Source organism: Myotis davidii, unplaced genomic scaffold, assembly GCF_000327345.1.
Source record: "Myotis davidii unplaced genomic scaffold, ASM32734v1 scaffold502, whole genome shotgun sequence".
Taxonomy (NCBI): domain Eukaryota; kingdom Metazoa; phylum Chordata; class Mammalia; order Chiroptera; family Vespertilionidae; genus Myotis; species Myotis davidii.
In genome coordinates, this window is record NW_006293000.1 from 133,446 (window position 1) to 160,306 (window position 26,861).

A 26,861-nucleotide genomic window follows, 5' to 3' on the forward strand; every position below is an offset into this window, starting at 1 on the left:
TGCTGGCGGCTCCGGGTCCTGAGCGGAACCTGGTGCTGCACAGACCTCAGCGAGCGCCCTCCCGCGAGAGGGTCGTTTAAAGGCACCCGGGCCCTGCTGCCCGCTCCCGGTGTGTCAGTTCTGTTCCACCTGCTGCTCCCGCGGAGCGGGCGGGTACCAGCGGGACCCATAGCGCCGGCCCTCCTCGCGGACACGGCTCCCACTCTCGCTCCCCGCGCACTGCTCCCCGCCCAGGCCTTTGATCTCAGAGGAAGGAGGCGAGACGAAAGGAAAGTCTCTTGCCCTCTGAGCCGCCGTCTCCTCAGCTGCGCTGTGTGAGCTTCGAGCAGGCGAGCAGGCGCCCAGAGGTCCCTCTTGCCCCTGGGCCCATCCCTGCAGCTCGCGGCGGAGGCGCTGGTCCTGTGGGGTAGGGACAAGGTAGCGCCTGCATATGACAGGCCCCTTCACCTTTCTGCTAAGAGAACTTGCAACTTCCTCCGGAGGGACACCTGGGCGGGTTGGGTGGGGACTGGTAAAGGCAGCCTTGGTGCGGTGCCCCTTTTTTGGGCCTCAGAGGGGTCACACTCCTGAGGACATTTAAAGGAGAGAGACAGAGGCTTGGAGAGGGTCAAGTGGCGGGGCCTTGGCAAGTTTTGGCGGTGGTCCTTCAGCAGAAGCTCCTGCCCTTTGACCCTGGGCTGGGGCGGAGTGGTGTGGTGGAGGGGGTGAAAGGTAGGGGGAGGCGGTGTAAGGAAGTGCTCTCTCCTCTTTCCTTCATCTGGGGGCTCCAAAGCCAGGGATTCCAACAGCGCCTGTCTTTTTAGGAACAAGGCAACGAGAAGACCAACAATGGCACCCACTACAAGTTACAGCTCCTCTACAGCAACGGTGAGCGCCCCCGCCCTCTGTGTCTAGCTGCCACACAGGCCCCTTTCAAGGAAAGCAGTTGACCTTTGTCCAGGTAGCTTGCAGGCAGTCTGAGGTCCAGGGAGAGCAGGTTTGGGGAGGCTCAGTCAGGGCCCTGGGTGGTGGGGAGGGTCGGGGTGGGGGTAGCCTTTGCCCCCAGGACCTTTCAGCCTGCGGCAGCCCTGGGCAGCTTCCTGGGCCTGGCCCTACAGGAGGGCCAGTTGGGGGTTTGCAGGAGAAGCTTCCGGGGCCCTTACCTTGTGCCCATCGCCTCCCCACAGGTGTCCGCACGGAGCAGGACCTGTACGTCAGGCTCATTGACTCGGTCACTAAGCAGGTGAGCCCATGGTCCACTGGGCTCCTCCTCTGCAGGGCCCCCTTCTGACCCCCCCCACCTTTACCTGCCCTGCTCCCACCCTCCACGAATTTCTGGGTCAGACTTCACATGCCCTTGAACATCAACTCGCACCTTGTTCAGTATGAAAAGAAAATTTCCCCTCTCTCCTCAATTGTTCTGTTTCTTTTTGGGTGGGGAAGTGAGAAAAATGGTGAAGGGAGAAAGCAATTATTGGTAGATTTGGTTCCCAAACATTGCCTTTTGCAAGAAATATGTTCTCGCGGGGCAAACTTGTCTATATTTTGCTTGAGTTAGTCAGGCCACAGCTTGGGGTCTGTGCTTCCAGTGGGCACACCTAATGAAGTGATGGGCAGACAGAGAGGAAGACGGATTCTGTGCTTGCTCTCAAGTCCCCTTTCGCTTGTTTCCGCACTCCCCTCACACTTCCCTTCTTGCCCTTGCCTCCTTCGCAGCCCATAGCATACGAGGGACAAAATAAGAATCCGGAAATGTGCCGAGTTCTTCTGACACACGAAGTCATGTGCAGGTAAGAGCTGCTTTCCCGCGGGCTTTGCTCGCACCCTGGGCAGGGGAGCGGCCTCTGCGCTCAGGGACGCCCCCACAAGGATTTGCAGGAGGGATGGTGCGCAGGGAGGGAGGCTGAGGCACTAGAACGTCTCCTTTACTAAAGGCCAGATGCTTAGAGCATCTCGGAAAGGACACCCAGATCCGCGCAGGATTCCGTCTCCAGGCGTCTGGGGAGTTTTCTCCGCCCGGGACAGTTTCTGTTGTCCAGCAGTCGCGGCAGCTCAGGAAGGCATGGGCAGCCCCAGCCAAGTTTGGAATGGGGACTTCCGTACACCAGGCTCATTCCCACTGGTCTGGCAAGCTCGGGTAGATTTCCAAGTAGGGGTCACGTGTGGCATTCAAGATCAAAGCACGGGAGACTCAGTCTGGGCAAGGACCACCAGAGAGTCCAGTGGCCCATTTCCGGGGCACCCCACCTGAGGCACATATATATGATGCCAAAGCATTTCCTTCCTCCAGGAATGCTGCTTCTCTGACGATTTCTCATGTCAGAGGAGTTTCTTAGGCGAGGAGGAACCATGGGGAGAAAGATCAGAGGGGTTCACCACCAGTGCTGGGAGGGGTGGGAGCGCACCCCATCCAGGGAAGCTGGGTTTGGAGCAGCAGCTGGCTTCTCCTGGCTAAGTTGTGAGAGGAAGTTCTCACGGCCAAGTTGTGTGCTGGAATTTCTGCACCTTTCCCCACCTTGCAGAGACGGATCCAGTCCATTTGAGTCTTTCTTCTGCGTGACTAGAGGAAAATAAAACAATTAGAAGAAATTCATCCACACACTTATTCTTTTAACAAATGTTTATTGAGTTCCTAGTTTTTTCAGGTGTTGGGGATCCCTTAGTAAAGGAGAATTCTCTATAAAAAGGAAACTCTTGGAAGAGGTGGTGATTTTGCTATAAAAATATAAATCTTTGTTACACACACGTTTTTCTTCCTCCAAAATTTCTGATCGGAGAGGAAGCCTCAATTCTTCCTTGCTTCGTGATTGCTTCTGTAAATGTCTTCCAACTCCAGACGTGCCAGTTTGGGGTAATTGGAGGCCGTGGCTGATGTAGCCTGGGACTGTTTTTGGTCAGCTTCTGGCAGTGCTGTCTCCCTCACAACCCAGTCAGGAAGAAACATAACAATTTGACATGTTTGTTTTGGTTTTGACCAAGTATTAGAAAAACAAACTTGGCCAAATGCGAAGTTGAGCTCTGCCAGAGCTGAGGGGTCCTGGCTTCCTTGCCTGAGTAGCTGGGTGAGGCACTGGGCGTTGGAGTAAGCAGATATCCACTTCACCATCCCAGGGCCCCTTCATAGATCCATTTAGAAAGAAAATACAATTGCAAGATGAGCTTGCATGTAATAACTAGACTAAATAGTCAGAACACTGATTCAGGTGGCTAATTGATGGATGCTTTTTAATTTCTCTCTATACTTTTAAATGTCTTTGTTTGGAGAGATTATCTTCTTAAAAGAAAAGAAAGCCCCAAATTGGCCCATTGTCTGATGAATTATACCTCTCATTTTAAAGAATACTTGCACGCCCCATCCAGTGGTATTTAAAGCTGACATTTTTATTTTTAAGCCCAATCAAATCCTCCTCATTTTATGCTGTTTAAGTAGCAGCATCAATTTTTAAAGCCTCTAGTTTAGTCTGCATTAGTAACACAATATAAAAATTTAATGTACTGTAACTTCTCTGTATTTGAGACCTGGGAAGAGATGCTCTGCTATTTTCTTTCCAAAGTAGAATTTAAAACAAATATTAATTAATGGGTAGATAAATGATCCATTGGATGGGTACTGTGTGTGTGTGTGTGTGTGTGTGTGGGTGTGTGTGTAGATGAACGGGGTAGTGACAAATGTTGGATGCAATGTGTCAGTCTGAGCTGACTGATTCTGCAGTTAGGGAGAAAAAGTCTCTTCTCCTACATTTTAAGAGCCCGTTATAGCACTCAGTGGCTGAGGGATGAATCAGATGCCCCGTTCGCAATGGTTAGGGCACCCGGTTTCATTTGTGGGGTGAGTGTTTTGGGGTTTACCTGGGAATTTCCCTGCATGGTTGCATGTTCTGTGATCTTTAGTCAAAAAAGCTCATAAACTAGCGTTTAGCTTTGAGGAAGGAAACAATATTGATATCGTTAAGAATAACTTTTTCTCCCTTCTCCAATTGCTTCTGCTCCCTTCTTCCCTGCTTTAGTTCATTTTGACAATTATTAGCAAAGAGAAATCTAGTTGTTATGTCGCTGCCAGCCACCCCTGCCCTCAAATGCTCAGAGGGTTAAAAGATATTATAATTTGAACAGAAGTCGTCTCAAGGCCTACAGCTGGCTAATAACAGAGTTGTATTGAGTGCGAGCAAACCCCACAGCTGTGACTTTTCGCCACAAGGCGCAGGCTAGACAGGGCCCTAATCAGATGGGCCAGCCGGGCAGTGGGGCCAGTGTCTTTATCGGCCAGATGGTGTGAATTTAGACACTTTTGTTATGCAATCGCAGGGAGGAGTTGGGGAGAAGAAAACAAAACAAAAGCCACCATGCTGTGCGCTTATTTGAGTTTGAAATTAGAGACAGATTTTTGAAAGTTGAGGGTTGAATTTTAAAAACGATTTTGGAGGGGAAAGGGCATATCCACTTGTCTGGAGCAGGAGTTTGCTGACTGGACACCCTGTGTCCAGGGCTGGGCCTTTCTCCTCCAGCGCCCCCTCTCCCTTTCCTTTCTCTCTTCCTGAAAAATCCAGGGAAGATTCAGGATTGGGATAACATTTCTCATTTCCCCAACTTTTTTTTTTTTCTTCTCTTTTCCCGCTCAAGATTCCATGAAAAGATAGGGAGGATGAAAGAGGCCTGTTAACAAATTGCGAGTATTTCAGGTAAAAGGTTCTCCAAATAAGCACCGGAATAAAACAAACCAAACCAACCCAATAGAGAAAGAGCTTTCATTTTTATTCATTAGGATAAAGGGGCACTTCGGAGCCTCTCCGTGGTAGTTAGGATCATAGTCTTAACCTTGGGCCAAGTTCAGTTTCCTCTTCTCTTTGTTCAATTTCCCCCCCTTCTCTTCTTCTTTTTTTTTTTTTTTAAAGTCTTGTTCACTGAACAAGAACTTCAGACTTACAGACTTGCTTGCTGGGAAATAACCCTAAAAGCCTCTTTAGCTAAAGAAACTGAACTTGAAGTTTGTTATCTGCGCAATTCAGGGACCCAGTTCCTTCTCTCAACTACCCACACACCTGGGCCCAGAACGATTGTTTGGGGAATGTGGTTCATGAATGTCTTCCACTCTCCACTCCCCTTTACTCATCTTAATATTCTGGTGTGACGACTGAATGTCATTGAAGCAGCCAAACGAAGAATAACTAGGACATCTTGATGAGAATTTTTCTTCAAAAAAGGAAAGAAAAAGAAAATTAGCTTTGGCTAACCCAGAGAAATTTTAAGAAGGGCTCTAATGGGGCAAATACAGTCCACTCCTATTATTTTTATACCTTTATTTTTATAGTGCAACAGCCAAGTAACTGCCTTCTACATCTTTTCTGTGCTATTAGCATTAGAGATTATACTTAAATATGTGACTGTTGGAAAAGAGAAGATTGGGTCCTGAAATCTCTCTGCATTTTCTTTAAATATCATTTCCTTCCCTGAGCCGAATCCCCACATTGTATTACACTGGCACCAGGCTTACATTTTTATCTGTTTTCTTTTCCTCCGAGAAACTCCCCATGGAAAGCAGCTGAATTCAGCTGAGCAATTTTGCAAACTTACTCAGCCTCCTCGAAATCATTCCTTCTCAAACTAAACAGATTGGCACGTTCTAGCAGTGTGCGCTCTTGGAATTAAATTGTACACAGCATCAGACACGCATTTGGGTTAGGTTGACATGCCGGTGATGTCAAAGGGGAGGCTAGGTAAGAAGGCTTTAGGTAACTAGCATGGATGGGGCTTTTGAAATCCTGTTGCTAAGAAAAAAGGTTTGCCTGAACTACAAAGGTATCTCCTGACAGAAGCCACTGAAAAAGGAGAGGTGGGAGACAGAAATGGGTGGGGGCAGGAGTTGGGAAGAAAGACACAAGCTCTGGGAGTGGGAGAGCAGCTGGTCAGCATTTTTATTGGTGTTAATCTTGGGATGGACTGAAATTTTAAAAGTTGAGACCTAACATAATTTCAAAGGCAAAATATTGTTTCAGAAAGTCCCAGGGGCAAGCTCTGGTATTTAAGAAAATTGAGACACTTTTTCTTTTACTTCTTACTAATTTGATTAAATTTCTTAAAACCTCGTTGTACCCATTTGGTGAAAGTTTTTTTTTAAACATCTTTCAAGTATATTCTACTTTTTGAGAATGGTAAAATTATTCACTAAATAATCCACATGCCCCTGCATGAGAGAGATGGATTTAAAAAGTTGTAAAGTAGTTCTTTGTTTGTTTGTTTGTAATTCTGTGGAGGACCTGAGATGGTGAAAGCACTGCAGAGAACCAGAAACTAAATTTATCCCTGGGCTGTGCTAGGCCTTTGAGTTCCTGCTGCCACATGGCTTCTCTCTTTTCCTTAGCCTGTCATCACTTTTGAAGGGTGCTCAGGGAATCCCATAGCCTCCTGGACTTATACTAGAAGGAACTCTGGAGATAATCTAGCCCAACATTTTAATTTTATATATAGGGAGGCAAAACCCAGAGGGGTTAAAGAGATTAGACTAAATTCACGCAGCTGGTTTGGGACGGAGTTGGGTTAGGCACCAGAGCTCTGATTCCCACGTTAACATTTTTTTCTATTGGGCCACGCCAACCTTAAGCTACAGAGGAACTATCAGGGGAAGGACCGCACTTACATGTAATTTTATTATTGCTAAGGCTTATTAGGCATAGTCTCCAAACAGTGCGGATGATAATGCTTTTCATATAAGCCCTGTCAGGGTGATAGGCAGTGCTGGCCATGTGCTTGAGTGAGCTGAGAGGTATTCAGAAGTTTGTGGTCCTGACAAGCAGCACTAGGGCAACTCAAGGAGGTGGTGTCCCATTGCTTCTCCACCACCAAGCTGCCTCTGCCCTTTTTACATCCCTCTAGCTCTCCCATACAGGGCCCTTTGATGGGAGTGTTTTCCTTCTGCAAAGTCAAAGGACCTTCTGAGTACTTCCTACCTATTGCACTTGTTCTAAGACCTCTTCTTTGTCTGGTGCATCTCCAGCATCGTCCAGCAGGTGCAAGTTTGGGGAGGGAGTGTTTTCAAGATGGGAATGGTACATCCAGTCCCATTTCGGTTCCATGACTTGGTGAAAAGGATTGGAGCTATAACTTTACAGCTCCCTGCCTCATTTTCTTCCTATTTTAAAATACATGCCGTAGTTCTGCTCTTCCTCCTTCATATTTAGAACATAACGGAAATGGATGAAGGCATAAATGTTTATAAAGTACACTGAGTTTTCTGGAGAAAGATGTTATGTAAATAAGGTTGGTAAAAATACAGGCAGCTATTTTATACATTTTCCTTTTCCTTCTTTCTCTAAATATATGTTAAGACACAAAGATCTAAAATGTATAGTCATTAAAATCATTCAACACTGAGCTGGAAATAACATTATAGATTTTTAAATCCAGCTGTCTCTGGTTCAGATTACAAATATGATTCTTGGGAAAATTATGAATTGCTAAGAATTACCTGGTTTATAAGTCACAGAGTGAGAATTTAAATGAGTATCTCTGGGCTTCAAGTTCACTATTGTTTTTAAACATGGCGATAAATTCTGCTCTCAAGCAGCGGATAGTGAAGAGGCTACCCAGGACATGCTAATTTTTGTGTACGTCCCTACATTGTATGCTTATTGTTTTTTCTTGATTTTAACAAATTTCCTTTACTTTTTTGGTTCCTTCCCGATCTACAGTCGATGCTGTGAAAAGAAAAGTTGTGGAAACCGAAATGAGACTCCTTCAGACCCTGTCATCATCGACAGGTAGGGGGAAAAAGTGATTTAAAAAAAATAATTTCCTTTATGAATCTCAACTCTGAGTACTGATCACTTGGGCTTTGTCGTAAGGTTGGTTTTATGTTACCTTCAAGGCATGATGCTAGTTCAACATGCATTTTCTTGTACTGGTTGGCCTTTCTTGGAAGACGTCAGAACCATCCCTTTTGAACTTAGGTCTCTAAATCCACGACAGGATTCTTTTCCAGGTGCATTTGCTTCAGCCTACTAGGGAGGGCGTGGATGGTAGGAGATGCCATCTCTCTTACCTGGCAGGGCAGGACCTCAGTCAGTTTGCTGAAAGAGGCAGTGTATCCCAAGTCAAGTGGCAACCCCTGTATGGTTCTCAGTGATTGCTGTTGGGCGTGATGACTTCTAGTTTAGATTACGGCTTAGGGGATTATGACAAGCTCTCTATTGCATTGAGGGAGATTCCTTTCTATGACAGAGGATTGCATTCTGGGTCCTGTGTTATATTCAGAGTGGGTAAGATTCTTTGGGACAAGATGCTAATTCATTGAAATGTGAGTTAGGCATCCTCAGCTGTCTGTTTTTGTGATTGGAAACAGAACTTATAAACCAATGAAGAAATACCAAATTAACTTCCAGCAATCATGTAATTTTTAAGAAATCCCATATTCCCACCCCTAATTTTTCCTCTTTCATTAAAAAACGGAATAATTCCCTGTTGCTTCTTTCTTTGGGTTTTCATGTTTCTAGCCAGGTCCTGAAATGGATTGGAGAGACCACAGTCTCCAAAGTTGTTATTCCAATATTCCAGTGAATCCTCAGCTGGGAGAATGAAACCTCTGGCATTCTTCCCAGAAACCCAGCTCGGTTTCTTCGTGGAAAGTATAGCATAGTCTTAGGAACAAGGGGGCTAGAATTCTTATTCTGTCCTAGCTTCTGACCTTGGACAAAGCACTCAGTACTTCTGTTCTTTAATAGTACAGTGGGAGAAGAGTTGGAGGGTACTGCCTACTTGCCCATGTTTGCACAGCTGGTTGGAGCAGAGCTGGCACTAAAGAAACAGTTGTCCTTACCTCCTCTCACTGCCATAAGCCCTTCTCCAAGCCCTCTCTGTTCTAACTTATGTGAGTTGGGTGTGCTGATTGCATGGGATGTCCATTCCCAGCTTCCCAGGATAGCCTTGGGATCCTCTGGGGGAGTTTGAAGGGTATAAGAGCAGCCTAGACACAGATCCAGTCCTTCCAGCGTGTACCCTGAGCTTTTTAATCTTCATGTAGTCTTTTTTCACGAACATTTGCTGTCCTTTTAGGAAGGCACTCTATCATTGTTACATGTTTTCTTGCAATAAACACCCTTAAATCAGCTTTAGAAATATTGGCAAACCTATAAATGCTCACCTGCATCTTGCAACTCGGAAGCACACATCCTAACGACTCTGAGCTTAGCAGCAGCTCTTCCTGCAAGAAACTACATAGAGTTATACCCACAGATAAAGCTGACTATGCTGTGTTTTCTGCCTATGCAATACACATGTTACGGATACAAAAAAAATGTAGTCTTTTTGCATCTATGGGAAAAAATATTTTCATATTTGGTGCCTTTGTTGTTGGTGCTAGAATGCCTTAAATTCTTCTGAGGAGGTGGAACCTGTATCTTGGCTGCTATATTATGGAGCTTTATGTGACTGTGGCACTTATTTTTACTGTCCTATGCACAATAAAACAACCCAGTGAAGTCTCTGCATCACTTGAAATATGTGTTACTTCCAAAATGTTTCACGTCTACACATAACATACCAAAGGGTACTGTAAATTGATCAGTATCACGTTTTTAGAGAAAGCATTTTATTATAAACAGATGCATTTATTTGTTTTGCTCATTGTAGGTTTTTTGTTGGAAGAGGTTTTTCCTTCACCAGAGTCTTGTTTTATTGCTGTTGAATGTCTTTTTGGTGTGCCTTAGCCTTCTTCCCTTCATTTGCGGAAGCATAAGTGGATGCAGCCAGGTTTCCGTTTGTTGAAGGTGGGATGGGTGTCATCAGCGGTTTGGCTGAGTTGTGCAGCTGGTCCCTGGGTTCAACGCCTGCTGACTTGGAGATGTCGAGATCACCCATGAACACCAAACGGGTGCAAAGTAGTCTATTTTGGATTTTCTCTGGGTAAATATAGGACTCTCTTCTTTGCCCTTGTTCCTACAATGCCAACTAATTATCTCCTCCCCCTCCTGGCTCAGTCTGGCCAGATGCAGTTAATTTACACTGTCTCTCCCTGAGTTTTCTCACACAACAGGCACGCTCCACTCTGGCCCCAGGGAACTTTGTTTATTCCCCAGAATTGTGCCTGTTTGGGGGCGGGGATGAGGAGGCTCAAGAGTGGTTCCCCAACTTTTCATCACCCAAGACCTCTTTATTTTTTCCCTTGGTGAATCCAGGGTTTTGCAAAATTTTGCTTGCCAACCTGCAGTTAGCAAGTGCTAATTTAGTTGTAAATCCATTTTTATTAATCAAGGACATGTACCAGAATGGGAAAGAAGAATTTCATCCCAGAAATGCCCTTGATCTCATCAATGACGGACCAGAGTTTTTGATCCTGGTGAGACATGATATGTCATGTTACCCACTGACATGATAGACTTTCAGCTCAGCCAGAAAACAACTTGACCTTTCACTTAGCCCATGTGACCACATCCTGAGCAGATAATCAGTTTCTAACAGGATGCTTGAAATATATATAAAAAAAATAGCTTTTGCTACCTTGTGGCCCCTTAATTGAATATTATTGGATTTTACAATAGGATGCCCCCATAGAGACTTAGTTCTCCCTTTCCGAAGACTTAGCCCCAGACTGGGAATTCTTTTTCCGCACTAAATTACTCCCTGACTGATCTCTCTAGAAACATAAATTTAATTTTTACTTTCAGTTGTCTGTTCAGCGTGCTTTTGTGAATTCTTGGGCAGCCACACCCCTCTCCCAAAAGCCGGGCCAGCATCACTTGCTATGAATCATAGCCTTAAGCAAAGTCTTTCTTCTACATAAATGTGTGTGTGCATAAAGAGAGGGGGGGGGGCTTATTAACTTTTAGTGTAAAATTCCAAAAGTCCCTATCTGGGGAAACCCAACAAAACACAATAGAACAAAGCAAAAACAATGAAAACTGAATCCTTACTGTGGTCATCCACCTAAATCTTACCCGTAAAGACCTGTGTGTGGTAAATTTAAAAAAAGGCTCACACTGATTTACATTTTGTGGTTTCAGAGGGAAGCTCTAATTCAACCTTGTTTTTCATGGGTTGTACTAGCTCAAACCCTCTTCTCTCTCTGGAAGCTTCTGCATATCTACAGACTCTCTGGGGCTCAGGATAACCTGGTGGTCCCTGGGAAGAGGACTGTAGGGACAGTCTCATTGATGTGAGGCAGGAAAAAGTCCTTATGGCTTCTATACTTGCAGCCCCATTAAAAGTCAGTTGGGCAGGCAGGGCAGTATTTCTTTTTGAATCTTTGAAGGCTAGCCCTGCCCATGTGCACAGTGGTAGGATATTTTCTATTAAAAGGGTAGTTCCAACCTATTTCTCACATGCTACATATCCCAGTCTTTTGCCTTGGGACATGGGTCTCCTATATTTCTAAGCTTTGTTCCCAAGGGGCCATTTTAAGTACTGATGTGTTTTTGTTCATTTTCTTTTTCAAGAAGCCAAATAAACAACAGAATAACTCTCATTCAAAAAGTTTACTCAGAAATGTTTGGTGTTTAGTTGTCCATGAGGGGTTTTCCTGATATTATCTTCCTCTTTTAAAAAAATTAATTATGGTAAAATTGGCCATCTTAACCAAGTGTTCAGTTCAGAGCTATTAAGTATATTCACATTGTGGTGCAACCACCACCATCCATCAATTTATCTCTACTCTTTCCATCTTGCAAAAACTGAAACTGTCACCATTAAACCACAACTCCTCATTCCCCCTTCTTCCCAGCCCCTGGCAACCACCATTCTACTTTCGGTCTCTGTGAATTTGACTCCTCTGAGTACCTCAGGTAAATGGAGCCATGTAGTATTTGTCCCTTATGACATGCTTATTTCACTTAGCATCATATCCTCCAAGCTTCCTCCATGGGTCAGAATTTGGCCATTGTGAATAATGCTACTATGAGCATGGGTAGACAAATATCTCTCTGCTTTCAATTTTTTTTTTTTGTATATGCCCAGAAGTGGAATTGTTGGATTCTATGGTGGTCCGAGGAACTGCCACTGCCATACTCTTTCCATTGTGGCTACACCATTTTATATTCTCACCAACAGTGCAGGTTCTAATTCCTCTACAGCTCCACATTACTTGCTATTTTCTTGTTTTTAGATTGTTGTTGTGTTTTCATAGTTGCCGTCCTAATTGGTATGACTCTTCTTTTAGATGATGTTTTCTCCTGCCGTCATGTTGGTAGGCATCTTCACCTGATGCTTTCCCCTCGGGTCCAGGCTTCTTGTGTACCTTCCCTGCCATCTAGCTCATCATCTTCCTGCCTTCCTCTGCCTCACCAACTACCTTGTCCTACGTGCTTGAATCCTCTTTCCTTTGGGTCATGCCTTTCTCCATGCGTCACTTTACCTCAGGAAGAGTTATTTGTAGGATGGGAAATTCTGGAAGATAACTGTGAGGAGTAAATCCCTGGCTGACTATCCATGCATTAATCCTGAACACTGGAGTTTTTTCTTTTTGTTAATTTATCAAACGAAATCTACAGTAATCTATTCTTGATTTGTGGCATAGATTCTGCTTGTAAACCCCCTGTCTCTTTCAGCATTGAAGCAGGATTTGGATAGTACCGAGCTCTTGGTGAGGTTTATGTCCATAAAGCCCAGCAGATCCCTGCCATCTTAGGCCACGAAGGCTGGTTTTCATTCCTATTCATTCCCTTTCCCCGGAAATAGACAAGTCAGATATATTAGTAATGACATCTCCTGAACTGTTAAAGAATTCTATCTCTGAGAAGGATGGATAAGACCAGTACTCAACATTTACCTAACATTTTAATTGGCACTTATTGTATGCTGGGCATTGTGATAAGAAATTTGTATTCGATAATCTTAATTAATCTTCAATGGTTGCAAAAATTCTCAATTTTACAGAGGAAAAAAATAAGTCTCAAGGAGTTAGGTAATTTGGCCAAAGTCACATAGCCAGTTTCAGTGGTGAAATTGGAGTGTAGCCAATGTGTGGAAGTTGCGGAGAAGAAGAAAAAGCTCTCCAGAATGTAGAGTTGTTGAAGAAGGGAAAGACCTGGTGAGCATGGTCTGGAAGAACTCCTGACAGGAACATGAGAGAGGGGTCTGTTCTCTGGGAAGTGGTGGGTGCCATTTGTCCCAGAGTGTCATTTACTCTGAGACTGTACAAACCACATTCAACGGTGTGACAGTTGAAATATCAGTTCCCAGTGTGACAGAGAGACATCACGGTGTAGTAGAAATGGCCCTGGAATAAGATCAGGACACCTGCCCTGGCCCCAGATCATTCACTAACTTGTTCCTAATGCTGCAGAGGTTGCAAGCTGGCTCATGGGCCCTCCGATTCCCTGTCTACAAATGAAGTGCTTTGGATTAATGGGTGATCTTAACATTACTTTCCAGCTCTGAATTCTCTGATTCTAGCTGAGGGCCCAGGTTTGGGTGTCAGGCATGCTAATTCATCATCCTTGCTCATCAATAATTTACAGGATCTATTAATATGTGCCTCCTCTGCCCAGACTCCCCATCTCCAGTGGAGGGGAGCCCAGTGCTGTGAAGAGTCTACAAAAGCCTGGCCCCGGGCAATTTTTTTTTTTAGTGAAAATTCCATTCCCATAGGGAAGGTTTAGATTTTCTCACTGAAAACACAGATTATCTATCCAAAGTGAATGCATCATTCTTTCATATTCTTCTTCCTTTGTTTTCTGGTAAAACCTTTGCTAGTTTCTTAGTCATTTCAAGGAGACACAGGTATAGGAGAAAGGACTCTTCTACTTGCTGGTGAAGAAAAAAGTGTCCCTTTGGGTTGAAGTACTTCACTGGGTGACAGCCTGAGCCGAGTGGTCAAAACAAGCTGGAACTCCTTTGAGAAAAGGACTCTCCTTTTTATGATTAAAGAGGTGGTGCTGAGAAGTTATGATGTTCACTTCTGTGGTTGGGTTAGTTTTTAAGAATTATAGTTTCTCTACTTGACTGACCCGTCTTCCTAAACTCACAGAGCTTTTGGATTTGAAACAAACCAACTCAGTCATCTATACTTTGGTTCACACCATCATTCATTGATGTAGTAATTTTTTTCTGTTGTTCAGTTACTAAGCAAATATTTCGAACTATTCCCAGACAACCAGGGAATACAACAGGCATGGTTCCTATTCCTATGGAGTTGACAACTTAGAAAATCATACAAAGAAATATGTTTTTACAAACTGTGAGAAGTGTTCTGAAGACTAGGTAAGTGGATCAGACAGGTTCCAGCTCTCTAGTTCTCTGTGAATCCAAATAGAATCAAACTATTCGTTCCATCAAACAGACCTTGAATATTCCATCTTCTCTCTCTCTGTACACACCATTTCTACCTGGAATACCCACCCCAAACTCTGCCAGTATATTTCATACTCCTTTTTAAAGACCTAGTTCTGATTTTACCTTCTCAAAGATATCCATTTTTTAAAAACATTAGTGTGTGTGTGTTTTTTTTTCAATCTTCACCCGAGGATATTTTTTTAAAATTGATTTTTAGAGAGAGAGGAAGGGAGCAAGAGAGAGAAACATCAATGTGAGAGAGAAACATCGATCAGTTGGCTCTCATACACATCTTGATCAGGGATCGAACCCACGACCTAGGTATGTACCCTGACCAGGAATCAAACCCACAACCTTTCGGTGTATGGGATGACGCTCCACCGAACTGAGTCATCTGGCCAGGGCAAGGTATCAATTTTTGTAGCCAAAGTCTTTTCACTTGATACTTGTCACATGTGCTTGCTCTGATGAGGATGTATGGGTATTAGTTTTGTTTGTTTGTTTGTTTTTACCCATTTGAACTTGCGTCACATTCCCAACTATATTGTAATTCTTGAATGTTTGATACCACAGATCATTTAAGTGGACTCTAATATTTATTAGCTATGTGATAATGTTGAGTTGTTATAGCAATACTTTAATGTATGTAAGGTGCCCACATAGTGCATGATGGAATAGGTGCTTTAAAAAAATCATAGCAATTATCAGCAATTATTATTCTGTATCTCCCCCAGCGTCTGTTCAGTGGCTTGGGTATTACAAGCACTCAAAAAATATAAGTTGGTAAGTTAATCTCAGACGACCAAGCATCAAAGAGTTTGGATAACTGAGTCCTTTGCCAGTTCATATAGGACCTTTTCTGTAACTACTTGTTTTGTTTTTTGTTGTCATTGTTGTTAATCCTCACCCAAGGATATTTTCCCCCCAATGATTTTTAGAAAGAGAGAGAGAAACATTGATGTAGGGAGACACATAGATTGGTTGTTTCATGCATGAGCCCTGACCAGGGATCGAGCCTACAACCAAGTTATGTGCCTTGACTGGAATGGAACTTGCTACCCTTCAGTCCGAGGGCTGATGCTTTAACCACTGAGCAACTAGCTAAGGCTATAACTACTTGTTTTTGACAAATGCTTGGCATCATACTCCCCAGTGGCAGGTAGATATAAAATAATGCCAAGAACAGATATTTAGGGTTGGAAGGCAGAATGAATCTATTTAGTCACTCAATATTAATTTTTTATATGTTTTCTTTTTAAAATTGATTTCAGAGAGAGGAAAGGGGAGAGAGAGTTAGAAACATCAATGATGAGAAAGAATGATTGATTGGCTGCCTCCTGAACACCCCCTACTGGGGATGGAGCCCGAAACCTGGGCATGTGCCCTGATGGGGAATCAAACCATGACCTCCTGGGTTGATGCTCAATCACTGAGCCACACTAGCCAGGCATTCAGTATTTATTGAGGACCTATTATGTCATGGACTTTGCAAGGTGCTCTTAGAGATAATAAGATAGGATAGGCACAAAGCTTTCTCATCAAGAGCTTATAGTTCAGTTGGAAAAACAGAGGGCATGCCAAAATAAGTGCAATGCACTGGAAAATGTAAAAAGTGTCATAAAAGAGGTAAAGAGAAAAATTCTGGAAGATCTGAAGTGGGCAGATACTTTTAATCTAAGAAGAGGTGTACTACACCTCATCACTAGGGTGATGGCTGTAACTTGGACATACACAGTGAGGTCAAAGGGAATTCAGAGCAGGAAAGTGTGTAGGAAAATGAATGTGGAAAGAAAAGGATTTTCTAAATCTGCTTGCAGTTTTAGAAGTGCATGGATATGTGTGAAGGGGGAATAGAAGTTGGAAAGATTATCTGGATTCTGATTTTGCAAGACTTTACATGCCCATACAAAAGCATTTTGACCTTGCTTTGTTTGTGATGGGGAGACATCAAAGGGTTTTGAGTAGTGAAATTTCATGATCAGGTCAATATTTTGGAGAGAGAACTTTGAGGATGAATTGAAAAATGGAGAACGGAAGTAGGGGAACTTATTAGGAAGATGTTACAATAGTTCATGAATGTGTTTCTTTTTCTTTTCTGGCACTTTTAGGAATTTATCAGTTTATCTGCCAAAATTTGGACATTATTTTCATCACCCTATACTACTAGGTACTGGGAAGATGGGCACAGACTTCAAATATTGTGACTTCCTATAAAAATATCCCAGGTTTTGAACTAGTTTCTTTTAATCTCTTTTGAACATGTCCTTTCTTACCACCACCAGTGGTTGGGATGTTTTCCTGGCCAAATACCAGTTGCTGGAGGTGAAAGGCCCATTTTCTCACTTCTCCATAGCCCACTTCCTTCCTCTAATACACTCACCACTCGAAAGCTTTTGCTGATGTTGCCACTTGTCCCCATGAGTATGCGTCCTTTGTTCACTGGGAAGCTCAGATCCTTTGCAAAGAACTGCTGTTGTACCATCTGGCAATCTGTGATTTTTTTAGTAGCCTGGATGTTTGTGAGAAAGGAGAAACGCAGAGGGCAGAATCCAAGTAGTTCTTGGGTTTACAAGTAGTTCTTTTTTTAAAAAAAGAGAAAAGACCAAAACTGGTTCACTTTTTCTAGCATTCTCTCATTCAGAATGCTTGTGTAGATTCCTCTGGATTAATTCCCAGTGAAAATCAGAGGGCCAACTGGATGTATGGGGTTACTTAGAACAGATGATGGTATGCTTCAACTTCCAGCTTCTTCCTGGTAAAATTTCGTGATGTGATTAAATAGCAGATTTGCCAGGAAGTGGACGAGTCAAGAGGAGAGTAAGAACAGTGCTCTGAAATTGTGCTATGCTGGAAATAAGAAGTAGATATTTGTTTCTGGGAAAGGTAACTCTTTCCAGAATTATGTGGCTGGCTTTCTGGGAAACAGAAGACACAGAGCTTGGGAAAGATTGATAAGACTATGTGTTCATCCAGAGAGAACCTTCTAGAAACAGTTATTTTCTTTCTATTTCTATTTGAGGAAATGGGGATGGATAAGTTCTTCTAGGCTTATTTTTGACTGGGCCAAGAGGCTAAAAGACAAGTGTTTGGGAAATAGGACACATATCCCAAGTTACCCAGAGATGACTTATAGATTTAGGGTTCTACCCACTAAAACTTGACTAGATTATTTCTTGATTGTAAGAATAGTTCTTTGTTGCTTTGTTCTTCATGTTTATCTAGAATTGCAATCTGAAGGAGCATTTGATTAAAGAGAAAAGTGGCTGGGTGGCAAAGAGGCTCAAACCAAGTCAGGCAGACCAAACCCAAATCTATAAGGAGTCAGCATTTCATCAGTCTGGGCCAGGTAATCAATTAAATGAATGTCCTCCACGAAGTTTGGTTCTAAACTCAGTCTCCAGTGAAGGCAAACTTTCCCAGATCCCTCAAGACCACCAGGAAGCCAGACCTGGGAGAAAGGCTGCTGCAAATGCTCCCATATAACAGGAGCTTTTGAGAAGGAAATAAGGGAGAAATTCATAATCCCACTGATATGATGGCAGGAATGGAAGAATTTGCAGGGATGGAACCCCTGGGTTCAGGCCAGCTCTTTGAGGTTAACACCTCCGTATTTTATGGCCCATAGGATGCTGGGACTTTTATAAAAGAGAATTCACAAAAGGGAGGTATGTTCAGGACCACTGTGCCTCTGAATGCCGTTACCCACATGTAATCCCTCCAGTGAAGCATTGAGGTGGGTCGCTATGGACACAAAGGAATATCTTTTTTGTTTGTTTGTGGTCCAGCTCTGCACAATTGCATGGGACATTTTCCTGATTAATTTAAAGCTATGCACAGGACTCACTTTAGTTATCCAGTGGGGCTGTCATCCCACATTTCAGGTGAGAACATGCAATTGAAGAGGGGTCGTGTCAAAGACCCAAATGAGATTAGAAACAAGATCTCTAGTTCCCAGGACAAAACTGAGATGGTCTCTGCAGGTAAGGGGCAGGATAAAAGGTAGCATTCACATTGAATATGTTGTGGCTGAACTGCAAAGCTTCCCCCCCCCCACCTCTTTTTTATTGATTTTTAGAGAGAGAGAGACAGGGAAGGAGAGAGAGAAACATAGATTTGTTGTTCCACTTATTTATGCATTCATTGATGAATCCTTAGTTTTTGGTTGTTTTGTTAATCTTTACCTGAGGATAGTTTTCAATTGATTTTTAGACAGAGTGGAAGGGAGGGGGAGAGACAGAGAGAGAAACATTGATGTGAGACACATCGATGGTTTGCCTCCCACATGAGTCCCGACCAGGGCCGGGATCGAACCCAGGACCCTTCACTCTGTGGGCCGACACACTATCCACTGAGCTAAACCGGCTAGAGCCATTGGTTGATTCTTACATGTGCCCTGACAGGGATTGAACCCATAACCTTGGTGTATGGGGACAAAGCTCAAACCCACTGAGCTACCTGGCCAGGATTGAACTGCAAACTTCCGACTGGACTGCTGCCTGTCCGTGGGCCATGCTGATGGCCTTTTACTTCACATTAAGCTGCGACTTTGTACATGGCCAGTTTCTCCTGTGGAAAGGCCGTGTTTTACTTCAGAAGTAAGGTTGTACATTGAACACAGATTTATGACATGTGGGTTGAGTCCTTGAAGTGGCTGTTCTTCCTGTAGTGTGATAATGACTGCAGTAAAATCTGGCTTCAGATCTGGGTTTGACTACTCTCGGCCCATGCACGCATTCACCCAGTCATTTATTCTCATGGATCTGGAGTTGCCGATGTAGCAAGTAAAATTATGGGATGCCCAATTAAGTTTAAATATCACATAAACACAAATAATTCTTTTTAGTACAAGTGTGTTCCAGTTAAATATGAATTCCTGATAAACAACAAATACATTTTCGGAATAAGCCTTTCCCATACAATATTTGGGATATACTTACACTTGAAAAAATTATTTGTTGTCAGTTTGACGGGGCCATCCTGTATTTTATCTGAAAGCCCTATCTGAATCCTGGTTTCTTATCTGAAGACTAGGGAAGCAAGGGCTGCCTCACAGCCTGGGTGGAGAGAGGTGATGTGTGAAAGAGCCTGAGCCACTGGCCCCAGAGCTAATTAGCAAGCCCTCCTTTCTTCCCTTTTAGTGTTGTTGTTTTTCCTTTCCTACTTCATGTGGTAGAAACCATTTTCTGGTCTATGTGGAAGTTGATTCACACTTAGGAGATTCATTTGGACCGCTGTTAGGTGAGCAGAAATACCGGCATTTTTTTTTGTCCCCTCATCTTTGCCAGTTTTTCTGCCCAGAACCCCTTCCTCAGGTTTCTGTCTCCTCTCTCTCTCTCTCTTTTTGTCACCTCTCAGTGCCTTGGTCTCATGCTCTGTCTAGACCCTGTTTTATGGACTTGTCGCCTCCCCTATTGCTTGTGCGTAGTGTCCACTGTCTGTCTCCTGCTCACTTTCATTCTGACTTCCCTGAAAGCCTTTGTTCAGCGTTCCCGAAGTCTCTCTCGTCAGCGCCTCCAACATGTGGGATTGTTTAGGCCCAAGTGATAAATTGCACGAAGTTAAAGGTAAAGGGGAAGCTCCCCTCTCCCAGCTTGGTCTTGGCTGACGTTTGAACAAGAGCCAGACTTGGCTTCGATTTAACGCTAACAGTCCACTTGATGCTTGCCCAAGTAAATGTAGAGTGGCTAATGCGTTTTATCATCCAGATGTGGAATCACGAGATGAAGGATAACCACACTGAGACATATATCCGGGTAATTTAGTGAACTTGAGAAAAAGAAATTTAGCTTTGAAAGTTTGGTTTCATGTCCAGTCAACCTACTTAGAAAAAAAAAAAAAAAAGAGGTGGCAGATACCTGCCGCCCCACACTTGTCCCCATCTCCCTCTCTTTCTTTTGTTCACCTTTCTTTTGACTTCCTGCCTATGGTTTCAGGGTCCCTTGCCTTGCATGTCTAGTGGGACATCTACCTTTGATTCTCTCACAGGCAGTCAGAAACGTTTCCATGAGCAGCTTGGACCCTATGCCTTTCTCCTCACTCCTCCCTTTCTTCTTTTCCTTCCCTGATGAAGAATGAAGTGCTGGCTTCACTGTAGGTGTTCTGTTTATAACTCCGGGCTGGCGGTTTCCACTCTGAGTGGAGTCCATTGAGCTTGTAAATTGTGTTGGATCAGTAAGCCCATAACAAGACCTCCAAACCCAAACACTGCAAGTCTGCTGGGATTTTATTGTTCCTAAAGCTTCTTCCCTGGGGAGGGGTAGAGTCATTAGGTGTGCACTATGTTTAATATTTGGTCATGACAGGAAGCAATATTTTTCTATTTTTATAGTGGCTTCTGAGTTTTTAATACGATTGTCTAATTCCCATCACTGAGACTGGAAGCAAACTAACCAGACAGTGAGGGAAGTGTGTGTGGTTTTGGTTGGGACTTATCTTGTTTAGCATTTTCCTCTATCCTGTGCCTGACCTTTGCCACCCGACGGCCGGCTCCTGTTAGGTAGATACGTTCCTTCTCTAAGGAGTAGGTGGGGCTGTGGGATTCTCTTCGAGAAGCCCTCCCCTGTCTTTTAAAACATTTCCATCTTTAGGTGAGATAAGTTTTCAAAATTGGCACCACCCTAAAAACCCATGCTTCCCTTTCCTTAGTCCCCGGTCAGACAGGTGGCTTTGAGTATGATATTCATTCTGAATATTTTCAGTCTAATCCAGCACAATGGAAGCCTGGAGTCAAGGTGTAAGATCTCCTTGCTGCATGTGGGGTGGCGGGGAGAGAGGCTCTGGCTTAGAAACTTCTGCAACAGGCCCAGGTTCTGCACTAAACCTAGGTATCTGGAGCCAAAGCAGAAAGAGCAGTTCGGTGAGCTTACATGATTTCTATCAGTTGGGCCAACCTGTGATGCTGGGTGAGAATTTCCGAGGGCAGGGCTCAGCTGCTCCCACCCATATCTGTAAAGGGCCTTACTAGTAGGTTTCCTGATAGCTCCTGAGGCCAATGGTCCAGTGACTTCTGGATGCTAGCCTGCCCTGCCAACAGAATTTGTATGTCCCTGGGACCGGAATGCTGGGATGTGAATCCCAGGACAAGGAGGAATGAGCAGGATGCCAGTTGTTTTGAGACCTATTTTGTTGTTAGGACATCTTGGTCTCTTCAGCATGTTTTCCCCTAATAGGGAACTTAACACGAGGCTTCAGCGACAGGCTTCTTTGAGAGGCACAGCCTACCCTTTTTTGAGTTTTACAGAGGGGAGTGGGAACCAGCTGGGCAAAGTGTGTTCCGAAAAAGCTGCCGTGCCTGACCTGACCTGCGACGCTGTGGAACTGACTCTCAGCTGCTAGTCAGATGTGATGACCTTGAGAAAGACTTCTTGAAGCTCCCTGGTGTCTGAAGCCCAAGCTTGTTGCGTGTTAGAGAGTTCCAGGGAAGGCCAGGAGCCCTTGGCCCACAGAAAGCCCAACCGAGGGAGTGAATGGAAGGCTCTCCTTTCCAAACTGAAAATCATGCGCCTCTATCCTCTGAAATGTTACACGTGCAAAGGGAAGGGATGCCTAAAACCTTGCCAGGGTTTTGGAATTCTTACCCCCCTTTTATCATTTTACCGTGAATCTCTTGGCAGTCCAGGGAAACCTATGGATCAATAATATCACTGGGGCTTGCCTATATTAAAGTGAAAGGAAATGCTAAATCTCTGTTAGTGGTAAGCGAAAATAAAGATCTAATGTTCACTCATCCATGTTCACAGTCCTCTTCAATCTCCAAACACACTGGAAGTGCCACCAGTGACACCTCGTGCCCTTTCTCTTCTCTTATCCTGTCACTGCCGCTTTGTTCTCTTTCTGCCTCTTTACTTTCACCCCACTCTGGCTCTCTTGTTCTTTCCTCCTTTGCTCTTTCTTCTTTTCTCTCATTTGAGGCCTGTCTGTTTTTGTGTCTCTCCTTCCCCTCGATGCCTGTCTTCCCCTCCCTGAGTTATTGAGGACTTGTGCGGGAGCCGCCTGCCAGCGTGTTTGTGGGTAACTTTGTCTTAGCCATTCTGTTGCTCTCAAAGGCTCATTTGTTTGCTCCTGTGAAGGAAAAAAAAAAAAACTTTTCCAACCTATGAGTTCCGTTGTCTCCCTAGGGATCCTTGTTTGAATCTTTGCTGTAAGATTTTTTTTTTTTCCCCGTATGAAGTACCAAAGAAATAATTGCCTTATCGTTAACAAACAGAACCTGGCTCTTATCACCCCATACCCCAGAGCCTTGGTGCAAAAGTTGGGCCGTGCCAAGTGCATGCATTAACCTGATACGCGAAACCCCTTTTCAGAGCTGGTCCTTGGAGGACGCTCATTGAGGGCGTTTTTGTGGAGAGGTGGCATGGTGAAAGCACTTCTTACAGCTCTGGGTGCCAAGAGAGATTGGCTGGCGTTTACACCCCTGTTACAACAAAAAAGGTGTATTTTTCTGGGAGAAACATTTTCAGATTGTTCTAATTGTCACTGGCAACGAGCAATACTTGGAACTTGAGTCTTGCAGTGGCCGCATTGGAGTTTTAAAGCATCCCTTGGCACAGAGACTCTGGGTTCTGTGGGTGAGCTGTGCCCTGTGAAAGCAAACCGATCATAGAAAGCCGCAGGCCTGGCTGCCCACTCACTCTGTGAAAGGCTGTGACATAACCGGAGCCTGGTGCGCTGTCAGAGTGGATTCCAAGTTTGTTTTTGGAGCCATGGAGGCTCCCCTGAGAGCACATTTGCATCTCGTGAGTCTTTTAGCTTCGACCTGCTCAGGCTGTATTTTATGAAAAGCAGGATCTTCCTTTGGAACCCGGGAAGATTGTGGTGTCTTCTCCTCTCTTAAACCGATGGTGGCAAGTGCAGAAAAGCTGAGTGTGAGGCCGGCCTCTTTCTATTCCAGTCTAGTGTTGGAGCAACACAACTGCTGGTGGCTTTTGGATCTTTTCACAGGGCAGCTGCACGAGGGACCTGGGGAAAAGCTTGCTGTGGGGTCAGCTTGGATTGCCTTCCTTTTACCAAAGTTTCCCCCGTTGTGTCTTCTTTGTTAAAATGAAATAAGTAAATAAGAGAAACTCACAGCAAAACACAAAAAAGATATACGATGGTGCATCGTCATCAGATACTGACAGAGTCTCAAAAAGATCCTTGGGGAAGCTTTTGTTTGGGGTGGGAGAAAGCTTTCTCTTACGCTGTGCTTTCTTTTCTTTTCTTTCCTTTTTTAAAAATAACTCAACTACTGTCATTATTTTTATTATTTTTAACCATTTAACGAAATGTGCTGAATGGCGATCCCACATGACATCTTGTCTAAAACTCATTTGACCTTCAGAAGTGATGGCCTTAACCAATTTTTACTGGCAAGTGTCTTGACTTTATTACTCAGGAGACAGTTTATTTTTGTTCCTTAAAGAGAGAGTGAACGAGAGAGTGAGCGTTTCTAAAGATCAAAGAAAAGGAAAGAATGGGGAGGTTATACCCACCGATCTCTAGGCTGGAGCAAAAATTTTCTCTTTCCCATCCTGTTTTATTATGATTCTCAGTGTCCTTATGAAAGCATAAACAAACAAGGTGAAATCTCATCCGTACCTCCCGTAGCCACATTTCCCTCTGACAGCACTCGGGAGCTCCTCTGCATTTGGAAATCGGGTTGCTGAGTTGAAAGCATTACCTAATGGAACCATCATATTATTATTTTTTTGCCCAGTATAAATAGAAGCAAAATTGATTTAATACAAAGAAAAAAATAAAAGGAATCAGACTTGGTTGATCAGCCCTCCACTCTAACTTTAGTAAACATAGGTCCGAGTTAGAAGATTTAACTTTGCTGCTGTCTCCTCCTGCTGCTAGTCTGTATCACCAAAACCAAATATAAGTAGGCAGAATGGTGTGCAATTTGCAGACACTGAGGAAAGGGCACAGTAAATGAATTGCTCTTCTACCCAGGGCCAGGGAGGAGTGAGAAATACCAGAGGAATAGGGCAGGACTGTGCTGCCTCACCCTCCCTGCACATTTAGGTTTCTGGCATCATAAATCTCAAAGAGCTGCAAACTATTGGGAGCAAAGAACATTTCAGCTTTACTGTCCTACCTGGAAATGGAATAGCCCCCTTCTGGTTACTTGTGGTACTATGTTGGGAAGAATGTTCGGGCCTTAACACAGAGCATTTCTTCTGGTGGGGGGCCCAGTGGGGCTTTCCTTGGCAGAGGGTGTTGTGGCTTTGGGAAGGGACTATATCAAGTTAGAACTTAGAAAATGCTTTCTAGTGTCACCTGGCATCCACCTTCAGCTGCTGTTCTCAGCGTCTCTTCTCTCTTGAAAGACTCTGCATGAAGGGGCTGTTGGTCCAGGGTTTGCCACATGTCAGGAAATCTAATGATGGCTGGCCAAGAGCTTGAGCAAGGCACCGGGGGTTTCTGCAGTATTTCATTGATATAAGGGGCTAAGGAGAAGATCACCCTTACAGATGCTGTTTAAAGTTTGGATAGCTAGAGGATCAATAAATACCATTTGCAATAAGAATAACTACCTTATAGCAATGGGAGCTTCTGCTGTATTCTGTGTCAGCCCACCCCAATGCCATAACGCTCACACGGCCTCAGCTTATTGAAGGCAAGTGACATCATTGAGTCACTTAATCAATCAGGCACTTGGTCAACTCACAAATGTGTAATGAACACCTAGAGCATTTAGCACTGGGGTACTGTTAGGGAGACTAGGAGTATTTTGGGTTCAAGGGGGAAGGGCACAGACTTGTGGCTGGGGGGGTGGGGTGGTGAGCATTGATTCTATCTAAGCTTATCTCTGTATCTAAGAACTCTTGAAACACATTGCATGTGTCTGGGGCTCAAACTAAGCCATCCGTTCTAGAAGTCATGTTGATATTGGTGCTAGATTGTTTTTTCTTCTTCGGTCACTATTATCTTTTTGGTCCACCCATCACAAAACAGAGGTCGTAGCACTATGACCTTTTCCTGGTGGGCTGGACTGCGGAAGAAGTCACATGGCCAAGTTTGTATCGGGGGTCCACATTTGTTTCCTCCACTCTTTTAATCAGAATGCTCATTTAATTCTATTCCAGCACCTGTTCAGCAATTAACACCCTACGATTTGCATCTTACCCTGACATTTGCTATCTTTCCAATTAGTTTTTATATCAGTATAATTAGGTAGGGTTATTACAGTGCATCAAGCAGGGTCATGGTTATTCCCAAGCCTTTAAGTGCTTTCCCAGATTTGTTTGGGGAAGCCACTAAGGGCAAATGGTTGATTAGGATCACTGTTTTTCTTCCTCATTCAGATCAGGAGAAAACTGTTTCCCCATGTGGCTCATGAAAGATCAGGGAAATATGTCAGTCTCTAAGAATTAGTATTATGTAGTTCATGACTTTTGGGCAAATTTACAGAGGATTATAAATAAGGTTCATAAGGTGGGTGTCCTGCGGGCGTTTTCTGCTCAGGGGCAAGGCAGAATCTTCACTCACTTGCTTTGGGTTCTCAGTGGCAGGGACAAGGGAAAATGTTAAGAGAAACTGAAATCTTCCAAGTCAACTTTTCAGCATGTGTGAGAGCGAGGGGAAGGGGAAGTGTTTTTTAACAGACAAGGGGGTAAAGAAAAGGAAATTTAAAAATTCAGCCAGTTATCTTTTCTTAAGCTTAAGCTTGGTTTTGTAATTTTCCCCCACATTGGGAGGATTTGATGAAAGAAAAACAAAAAAATCTCTACAAAAAAAAGAAAGAAAAAAAGAGGTAAATTCAGAAAGCAGAGGCATTGCTGGATCCATTTGTGTATCATCTATCACTTATGGCCTGTGCCTAGGTAGATGAGCCATAATATGGGTGAGGGGGGGTGATTACTGCGTGTCATTAAATGGAAGGTCCAGAATAGGAATCAATTTTTGATAAGTTAAGATTGAAAGTATATGCCACTCAATAATATATTACATTATTATACTATATGTTATTATATTATAATATGTACATAGCATCGCTTCATATTGCCTAGGTCAAATTCGTAGAGTATTCTCATAAATTTACATGTATAGGTCATACATTAAATTTTAGGTCAAATTCCGTTATGCCCAGCACTAAAGTCCTGGAATATAGAGAGTTGGTAATAGTTGGAAACGAAGGAGGACTTTAAAATCTCCTGGAAGAGTTTAGATTCTTGTGGGTTCAGAATTGTTTGTAATGGTATCTGACTTCCCTGCTGAATTGGTAGGATGACAGAGCAATATCCGGACAGTGCATCTGATACAGTTGTTGGAGAAACAATACCATGATTGATGGGAGATGTAATAATGCCAGATTCCTCTGGGAGAGAATTTTACACGGTCTGATTTCATACCGACAAGGTTTTCTTTTACCTGTGATACAAAATTGCATGGAGACATCTTGTTGTGGCTTACCTTGATTTTTTAATATTGAGGAGAAATGTGATTTTAGGTAGAGTGTATAAAAAAAAAACACAGGGAATTGGAATAGTTATAACCGGAGCATGTCTGTTTACAATTTGGGGGTGTTTGGAATTAAAAATGTCAAGTACTGAACTGGGATTTCTGAATGTTTTTGCCTTAAGAAGAAAAGGAGAGCAAGTAGGATGGGGACGGTGGGAAGACAGATGATTAGAGTTGGGGAA

The 26,861-nt window shown here is 43.6% G+C and overlaps 1 protein-coding gene across 1 annotated transcript in view; it reads left to right on the forward strand.

Annotated features, from left to right (window-relative positions):
• The window catches only part of EBF2 (early B-cell factor 2), a 204,151-nt gene that overhangs the window by 3,332 nt on the left and 173,958 nt on the right, over positions 1-26,861 (forward strand). Inside the window, exons 3-6 of the mRNA XM_006766438.2 lie at positions 804-867; positions 1,167-1,222; positions 1,696-1,769; positions 7,665-7,733. Coding sequence (XP_006766501.2) covers positions 804-867; positions 1,167-1,222; positions 1,696-1,769; positions 7,665-7,733 — 263 coding nt within the window. The remainder of the gene's footprint in view (positions 1-803; positions 868-1,166; positions 1,223-1,695; positions 1,770-7,664; positions 7,734-26,861) is intronic.